At 36.2% G+C, this 10,132-nt stretch overlaps 1 protein-coding gene across 1 annotated transcript; it reads left to right on the top strand.

Annotated features, from left to right (window-relative positions):
- Positions 9,200-10,132, top strand: LOC109846303. The gene has a single exon (XM_020415528.1). It carries the CDS (start codon positions 9,200-9,202, stop codon positions 10,130-10,132), a length of 933 nt encoding a protein of 310 aa, XP_020271117.1.

Below are 10,132 nucleotides of genomic sequence, written 5' to 3'. Positions count from 1 at the left end.
AGCTAGGGTTTTATTATTTTTATTTTATTTAAAATGGGGCCCGTATCCTAGATAAAATTTCCATCTAAGATGCATCCTAGATGAAATTTCTGTCTATGATGCTTATCCCAATTAAAAAAAAGTAAAAAATAAAACCATCTACTTTGATAATAAATTTTGTCTACAATGTTGCAAACTAGATAAAATATTCTAGACGAAAATTTTCAGTCTAGTTTAAAGCAAACTGGACGAAAAAAATTTCTTCTACAATATTTCGTCTAGGATGTGAGATTTTCTACTAGTGTTCTCATACCTCTTAAGAAAATACCCAATTTTTGTAATATCACACAACGACCTATTTTTGAACTTGATGAGATTGTAGGACCATGCTGTTTCCATAGTCTCAGTAATAGGTCCCACTGTGTAGACCTAAATCCCTTTGTATCGGTTCATGATTTCTTGCTATTGATATCGGCCTGAGAAAGAACGTAAACATGCACAGAGTCAGGGTATCAGATAAATTAGTTAAATATATAATTATTTTTTACTTTATGATTCATTTCAATACCCAAGCAAAAAAACGTTTATTAGAACTATAACTCCTAAGGCTAATCCTGCCAGCTCACCAACTTGTAATTCATCAAATAAAATTTAGAAGCCGTTCTAGTCTTTTATGAAACTAAATGTTTTTTTATATATTTTGCCGTTCTTGAGAGACAAAATGGATACTTATTATCACTGACAGGCAAAATCATGGTAAAATTATGTCTATCTTTTTTTCATTTATTTGTGGGTTAATTGTAGATAGACCCCTTGTAATATTTTACTATTGTTGATGGACCCTTGTAATTCTATTCTTGCAGGTAGAACTCTCTAGCTGAGAATTCTTCCACTATTTTATTTGTGGACAAAGAGGAAATTGTTTTTATGACAAATAGACTTGATGAGGGTAAAAGAGTAAAAAACATTCACTTAGTTGGTCTATCTGCATCAATGTAACTATAGGGTGTCTATCCGCAATTAATCCTTTGTTTTTATTAAAAAGATGTATAGTGCTAGAGTATTTCCTAATCCACGCCTTTCATTGCTTATATATATATATATATATATATATTTAATTGCACCTTATTAATAGAACAAGATTATATCAATTATCCTAAGTAAACTACTAATTGAAAAAGATATAATTTTATGCCTTAAATACCATGATTTTGTCGGTCCGTGATAATAAGCAATGCTGCACTATACATTTCTCATCTGATTATTCATGAATATAGGGTGCATCACTAGTAAAGTTAATAAAGATGTGCAGTGCCGGAGTGTTTCTTTATCCACGTTTGGCATTGCTTATATATCTAATTGCATCTTATTAACAGCACAAGATTATATCAATCAACCTAAGTATACTAATATTTGGAAAGGACATAATTTTATGCCTTAAATATCATGATTTTTGCCGGTCTGTGATAATAAGTCTTGCTATTTTGTTGGCCGAAAATCTAGCCAGTTACCAAATGGCCCAGCTCCCCACTATCTTGTGCCCTAGCCCATCTCTAACCTCCCCCTACGCGATGGTACTCAGCCTCTTCCCATCTCCTACAGTAGCTCGGGGTGGGAAGAGAAAGCTGAGCTTGAGCTCCTCTGCTGTGTGTGATCCCCTCCTCTCTTCTGTGAGCTTTGTGCTCCTGTGAGCTCTGTGCTCTCACCCCTTTGTGTGATCTCTTTCCTCTTTGTGACTGATTTAAATCGAAGATCAGTGGGCTCCCCTTTGTGTTCTTGGTGGTGCACTGTGAGAGAAGAACAGGAACAGATTGAGCAGGCTTCTGAGCCAAACATCAACGACGACGATACTTAACAGTGGTATCAGAGCTTGGTGAGTCGTCGCCCTTCCAAAACAGCCAATCGCCGCCGCAGATCTGCGACTCCAGAACACCGGACCACCGCAGTACACCGCCGGACCGCCGCGTGGCCGTAGGTAAGGTCGAAATCCTCTCCTAGGGTTTCGTTCAGGTGAATTGACTGAAAAACCAAACTATTATTAGTGTTTTCTTTCCGCTGCAGTCAAGCTCTGTCTTTGTTGAAAATTGCAGTAATTGTTCAAAATTACAGTAAAGATGTGGTTTTGTTGAAAAAAAAATATATTCAGAAACTAAAATTGGTTTGTGCTCGTGCGAAAGAACAAAGGGTCTGAACCTGGGCTTTGTGCTCATCATTATTCCTATTTTGTTTGTGCTAGTTGCTTCACAAATTTGAAAAATTTTCGGCTATATTTGCATTTTATTTTTTCTGAAAATTTTTTTGTTATTGTTTGTGCTCGTGTGAAAGAACAAAGAGATTGAAACAAGAACTCTGTGTTCATCTTTCTTCTCATTTTGTTCGTGCTAGTTGCTTCACACGTTTCAAGCCGGATAATTATTGAAATCATCGTGCTAGTTGCTGTTCGTTTTTCTGTATGAAAAATGTCTGCTGCTAATCAATATAGTATGGTTCAATATGGTATGGCTCCGTTCAATAGAAAATCTGATTTTAGTATTTGGAAACAAAAAATAAAATGTATCTTAATTCAACAGAAGTCTTTTAGGGCTGTTGGTCAGACTTATTTGACTTCTGACACTGAAGAAAAAAGAGCTGAAATAAACAAAAATGCTTGTTCCACAATTTATTTGAACTTATCTGACTCTGTACTTAGAAAATTTGGAATTATGGAATCTACTAAAACCCTTTGGGATAAACTTGAAGAACTCTATACTGAAACCTCTTTCCCCAGTAAAATATTTTTTCTTGAATTTTTTTTTAAATTTAGATTGGATACATCTAAGGATATTGAGGAGAACCAAGATGTTTTCACAAAATTTATTTCAAATATTAAGTTAACTGGTGATAAACATATAGACAGCTATACTCCTATTACCCTTCTAAATGCTATTCTTGACACATATAGTAATGTAAAATCTGCTATTAAATATGGTAGAGATGAGGTTACCCTTGACATTGTGGTAAATGGTCTTAAGAGTAAGGACTTAGATTTAAAACACTCTGGGGAAAATAAAAATTCTGGAGAGCTTATGCATGTGAGGGGTAGGCCTCAGTATAGGTCTAATAACCAATAGAATGTTAGTAATTGGGAATCAAGTAGAAAAAAATTTAAAAATGAAAGGGGTAGATCTAAGTCCAGGTTTAAAGTTAAAAAATGCTATACTTGTCATGAAACTGGTCACTTTATTAAAGATTGTTCTAAGCCTAAGAAAAATGAGCAAAATGATCATACTAATATGGCCCTCTGTAAGGGCAAAATGGGTGAAATTTTCATGATTAATAATCTGTGTGATTATGCATATTTGAACTCTGTGATATCTGATCCTTTATTTAAATCAGATTGGCTGGTAGACTCTGGCTGTACTTTTCATATGACTTCTTTTAAAAACTTGTTTTCAAACTTTAAGAAAATAGAGAATGGCTTTGTGTCAATGGCAAATGAAAAGAAATGTAATGTTTTAGGAACTGGTGATGTATGCCTTAGGTTTTCTTCTGGTTCTGTGTTTACTTTGAAGGATGTTAGGCATGTTCCTGATTTACATTATAACTTGATTTCTTGTGCATCTCTAGAAAATGATGGTTTGGAGGGAAAATGGGGTAAAGGGGTTATGAAAATTATGAAAGGGTCTCTTGTTGTTTTTACTGCTGAAAAACAAAATAATTTATATGTTTGTCATGCTGAACCTGTGCTTGATTCTGTTAACTCTGTGACAGTTGATAAATCTGTTTTATGGCATATTAGATTAGGTCACATGAGTAACAAAGGATTAGAAATTTTGTATAAAGGAGGTCACTTTGGTAGTGATAAAATATCCCCCATCCATTTCTGTGAATCTTGTGTGTTAGGAAAACAACATAGGGTTAGTTTTCCTACTTTTTCTCTTCCTAATCAGTCTAAGTGAACTAATGTACTTGAATATTTGCATGTTAATGTGTGGGGTCCCTCTAGTGTGCCTACACATGGAGGGAACCAATATTTTCTTTCCATAATTGATGATTATTCTAGAAAAGTTTGGGTTTTACTCATGAAACAAAATTCTAAAGTTTTTGATAAATTTAAAAACTGGAAAATTATGATTGAAAACCAAACGGGAAAGAAAATTAAAACTCTTAGGACAGACAATGATCTTGAGTTTTGTAATAAACAATTGAATGATTTGTATACTACTTGGGGTATTAAAAGACATAAATCTGTTCCCTATACACCCCAGCAGAATGAGATTGCTGAAAGGATGAATAGAACTCTCTTAGAGATGGTGAGGGCTATGTTGGCCACATCTGGGCTCTCCAAGAAGTTCTGAGGAGAAGCTATTTGTACTGCGGCCTATTTAATTAACAGGTCCCCTTCTGTTCCCTTAGGAGGGAAATGCCCTGAATTTGTGTTCACGGGCAAACCTCTTATTTTAAATAATTTAAGAATTTTCAGGAGTGCTGGCTATGTGCATCAAAAGATTGATAAGTTAGAACCTAGATCTAAGAAATGTGTTTTCTTAGGATACCTTGAAGGGGTAAAAGGTTATAGGGTTTGGAATAAGAGTGAACCGGGGTTTAAGATAGTGATAAGCAGAGATGTTATTTTTAATGAAAATGATGTTCCTTGTTTACCTTTACATGTTCCTATTCCTGAAAATGATGCTCCAAATGAGGTGGAGCAAATTCCTATTATTAATCAACCCAAATCACCTCCTGAAGAAAAATGAATGATATAATTATCAAGATGAGATTATTCCTAATGAGGTGGAGCATGATATGCAGGAAATAGATAACATGTATGATTTGAATAATTATCAACTCACTAGGGATAGAAATAAAAGAACTATTAGGAAACCTGAAAGATATAGAGATTGCAATTTGATTGATTGTAATATGTCTGAGTTTGTCTTTAATGTGTTTGAATCCCTTGAGTGCAATGAACCTAAGACTTATAGAGAAGCATTAAAATCTAAATATTCTGAAGAATGGATTAGTGCTATGAAGAGTGAGATGGAATCCCTAAGAATTAACCAAACATGGAAACTTGTTCCTAAACCTGCTAGTTGTTCTGTAGTGGACTGTAAGTGGCTGTTTAAGGTGAAACAAGAATCTGAAAGTGTTAGGTTTAAGGCTAGGTTAGTAGTTAAGGGATTTACTCAAAAGGAGGGAATTGATTATGCTGAAATTTTTGCTCGTGCTGTCAAATTCACTACTGTTAGAATTATGCTTGCTTTAGTTGCTAATTTTAATTAGGAATTAAAACAAATGGATGTAACTACTGCTTTCTTGCATGATGATCTTGATAAAAATATTTATGTGCACCAACCTGAGGGCTTTGTGGACCCTAAATTGTCTGATCATGTGTGTTTGTTAAAAAAAGGCTTTGTATGGTTTAAAACAATCACCTAGGCAATGGAATATTAGATTTGATAAATGCATGCAATCTTTAATGTTTAAAAGGAGTTTTGCTGATCATTGCCTGTATTATAAGAATATAGACTCTGTGCCCGTATTTCTTGTAATTTATGTGGATGACATGTTGATTGTTAGTCCTTGTTTGAAGTCTATTGAGCATATTCAAAAATGTCTTTGTGAAAATTTTGACATGAAAGACTTAGGTGATGCTAAAAGAATCCTAGGCATGAATATTATTAGGGACAAAAACAAATCTATTCTAGTTTTAAACCAAAGTTCATATGTTGGAAAATTTTTGAGTAAATTCTCCATGTCTGATGCCAAATCTGTGGATGTGCCTCTTGCTTCTCATTTTGTGTTAAGTAAGGATCAGTCCCCCAAGACTGAAACTGAAATAAATGATATGAAGAAGGTGCCATATTCGAATGCTATAGGATCTGTCATGTATCTCATGGTTAGTACTAGGCCTGACATTGCATATGCGGTTAGTTGCTTGAGTAGATATATGTCAAACCCTGGTATGCCTCATTGGAATGCCTTGAAGTGGCTTTTAAGATATTTGAAATCCTCTGTGGATGTAGGATTAACCTTCTCTAAGTGTTCTAAAGGTGTTAAACTTGTTGGCTATGTAGATTCCAAGTATGCAAATGATAGAGATAATAGAAAATCTATCACTTCCTATGTGTTTACTTTGTGTGGCTCTTGCATAAGTTGAAAATCCCAACTACAGCCCATTGTTGCTCTATCAACTATAGAATCTGAGTATGTTGTTGCCACTGAAGCTTTTAAAGAAGCTATTTGGCTTAGGGGCCTTATATCTGAAATTGGTTTTCTTGATAAAAATGTGGTTGTATTTTCTGATAGTCAATCTGCTATTCAACTTTGAAAAAATCCTATTTTTCATGATAGAACTAATCATATTGATGTTAGATTTCATTATATTCAGGATATAGTTGAAAATGGTATTGTCAAGTTAGAGAAAATTCACTGAGAATTTAATCCTGCTGACTTAGGTACTAAGTGTTTGTCTGCTGAAAAATTTATCTCGTGTCAAAGAATCTTGAATTTTGACTTTGGGTAATTTTTCCGTTGCTTTGTGTGTTGCCTTTGTGGCCTATTAACTTACTTTGTGCTTAGCTTTGTGATGTTTTCCCTTTTAACTCGATGACCGTTTGGTAGAGTTCGGTCATTTGTGGACTTGGTATGCTTGGTGAACTTACCCTAATCTTTGTGATCTGAGTTTACTTTGTGTATTCTCTTCCATTGCGAGTATCTTCTTTGTGATCATATAGGTAATAGTTTGGCGATGATGAGTCCTGCAGTTCCGTGTTTTTCTCAGTGCACTACATTGGGCCAAAGGTGGAGATTGTTGCTATTTTGTTAGCCGAAAATCTAGCCCGTTACCAAATGGCCCAGCTCCCCACTGTCTTGTGCCCTAGCCCATCTCTAACCTCCCCCTACGCGATGATACTCAGCCTCTTCCCATCTCCTACCCGATGGTACTCTGTCCCTTCCACCATACCTGTGTCCGGTTGGCTGCCGCTGTGAGTCACATCTTTGATCCCTCGAAACCCTACCCTCTCTCCTGTGTCGGCTGTCCCCTTCTCCATATCTTTCGAAGTGTTTGGTAGTAGCTCGGGGTGGGAAAAGAAAGCTGAGCTTGAGCTCCTCTGCTGTGTGTGATCCCCTCCTCTCTTCTGTGAGCTTTGTGCTCCTGTGAGCTCTGTGCTCTCACCCCTTTGTGCGATCTCTTTCCTCTTTGTGACTGGTTTAAGCCGAAGATCAGTGGGCTCCCCTTTGTGATCTTGGTGGTGCACTGTGAGAGAAGAACATGAACTAATTGAGCAGGCTTCTGAGCCAAACATCAACGACGACGATACATAACAATAAGCAATGTTGTACTATACATTTCTTATATGATTGTTCATGAATATAGATATCACCAGAATGATAAGAACAACTAGTAGAATAATGAATATCCTAGACGGATTATTGCAGATGGAAAATTTTCCGTCTAGAATACTTTATTCTAGACGGAAATTTTCTGTCGAGGAAATTCCGTCTAGAATATTATATTCTAGACAGAAATTTCCGTCTGTAATAGTATTGCAGACGGAAATTTTTTTTTATTTTTATTTTTTGAAATTTATCGATTATCCTAGATGGAAATTTCCGTCTAGGATACAACCTAGACGAAAATTTCCGTCAAGAAGCTATAGGTTCAGTTTATATTTCATAAAACCCGCAGCTCGAGCCCTAAATCCCCAAATCTTGATTTTCACTCGCCTTTCTCTCTCTCGATCGCGATCATCTGGCCCGTCGTCGCCGGAGTCCTCAGATCTCGTTCAACAGCCTCGCCATCGCCGTCGTTGCCGTCGAAGCCGTCGACGCCTTTCAGATCTCGTCGGAGAATCCCTCTGCCGTCGCCATCGTCATCGTCGCCTTCTTCCTCGCCGTCCCGTCATCGCCTTCTTCCTCGCCGTCCCGTCGTCCCCCTCTGTCGAAAAACTCTGACACGGTGAGCTTAGCTTTCGATCTTTCTCAAACCCTAGTTTTCTCAAACCCTAAAAATCTCTTTGGCTAAACCTTAAGATGATCTAATTTCTATAGCCCTAAAATTGCTCATGATAATGGTTATGCCCGATTCAGCAAGATTCCATATGTGAAAATTATGCTCACCTATCCATTATCCTCGTATTTGTATTGTATTGGAGAAATTTTTCTAGTACAGTTTTTTTTTGTCACTAACAATTTGTAGATGAATTAGTTGGTCCTTCTTGCAAGTTTAGATTATGATTTTTAAAGAAAAAGGTCATTGTAAAACGAGTAATTAACTTGGATTTGAGAAAATGAGGTGAAAGTTAACGGCTGATCGTTTGTTGAAGACGACCCGGTGAAAGTTTACTTGATTCTGTTTGGATCAAAAGTTTACTTGATTCTGTTTGGATCAATGGCAACTTCTATTTCTGTTATCTTGTTTTGCTAGTTAAGCCCACAAGGATCTCATGTTTATCAAACAGTTGGTGATTTGAATTGTACAAATGTGATTATATAGGTTTGTGATTTGCAAATGTGTGAGTTATGGAAGAAAAAGTTTTCAAAAAATAGAGTGATATATAACGCAATATTATATAATAATGTGTTATATATCCAATTTAGGTAAAAAATATAATGTTAACCCTAGACTCCCGTCCAATAATTACAGCCAATTCTTTGAGGTTATAATATAAGATGAATGAGTCAAATTTGGGTAAGAGGTAAATTTTCCTACTCGATATTTATCGTTCACTTAATATTATAATAGAGATGAATTGGTATAGAAATTTGTAATTATTGGATCTGTCCTTCTCGGACGGGTTAGGAATATAGTAGTGCATACATCCAACTTTGTATACTTTGTATGATTTCATATCTTAAAAATTTTGGCAGCTTGTACCTGTTGTTCTCCGTGTACAATAAGCGTATATTGTTCTGCGTTTTGATATGTTGTCAGTGCGCATAAAAACATCCGCACAGTGTACAGGGAGAACAGCGGGTAGGTGCTGCCGAAATTTTTAAGAAATGAAAATATACAACGTATATGAAGTTGGATGTAAGCACTATTATATTCTTAATGAAATAGAAGCCTTCCTATGACAGTCGTTAGAGTGTGCTAATTAGTCTCCGTACCTTAATAAGTTTCAAACATACCTTAATGCCGATACTTAAATGCAACAATGTATGTTTTGAATAGTTTAAAATTTTTGGGTATACTATCTATTCTCAAATAGAGTTTCTAAATATATATTATATACAGATGAGGAATATTCCTGACATGTCATGGATAGATATCCCTAGGAGTGAACGGTTTCGTGATCAACGTTATGTCGATGGATGTGAAGCCTTCATGAAGTATGCCGAAATGAACCCAAAAAATTTAAGTAGCGGTGCAATGTACTGCCCCTATTATAGGTGTAAGAATATAAAGCTGAAAAATAAAGATGAAATACGAAGTCACTTAGCAAACTCTGGTTTTTACGAGGAATATAAATACTGGTCCTATCACGGGGAAGGTCGTACTGAAGATGAAGTCCCGGATGTGCATGTCGATACCAGTCATGGTGTCAGGATAGATGATACAGAAGTAAATTTACAAACTGATATCGGACCCGACCATACCGAATACGATATTAACAATGACAATGAAGATGATATCATAGTTGATGTCCAAGATGCTCATGCTCCTGAGGACTTGGATCGTATAATGAAACTACTAGAGAATAGTGAAAAGGATCTGTATGAGGGTTGCACCGACTACTCCAGATTTTCATTTATCTTGGAGCTTTTACATATTAAGAGCCTCAGTGGAATGGCAAATACTTGTTTCGAAATGCTTCTTGATTTGCTGCGGAAGGTAGTTCCAGGAGGAGAGCGTAGCATTCCTAAAACAACTTATGCGGCAAAGCAAATAGTTTCTGATTTGGGGCTTGATTGCAATAAGATTGATGCGTGTCCCAATGATTGTATTCTCTACAACAAGGATAATAAAGACCTTCAGGCATGCCCTACATGTGGAGTTTCTCGATGGAAACAACAAACCCGCTCTTCAACAAGGCAGCCAACAGAGTCAATGTACCAGCAGAGCATGATTCCAGCTAAGGTGCTTCGCCATTTCCCATTAGTTTCCAGATTGCAACGTCTGTATATGAACAAAGACACTGCTAAGAACATGAGGTGGCACAAAGAATAG

This window comes from Asparagus officinalis, chromosome 6 (assembly GCF_001876935.1).
Source record: "Asparagus officinalis chromosome 6, Aspof.V1, whole genome shotgun sequence".
Taxonomy (NCBI): domain Eukaryota; kingdom Viridiplantae; phylum Streptophyta; class Magnoliopsida; order Asparagales; family Asparagaceae; genus Asparagus; species Asparagus officinalis.
The sequence above is the reverse complement of the archived record's forward strand: the minus strand, read 5'-3'. Positions and strand labels throughout refer to the sequence as shown.

What these genes read in the sequence shown, in the direction of transcription:
- LOC109846303 (XM_020415528.1), top strand. Translation starts at nt 9,200, where the DNA reads ATGAGGAATATTCCTGACATGTCATGGATAGATATCCCTAGGAGTGAA.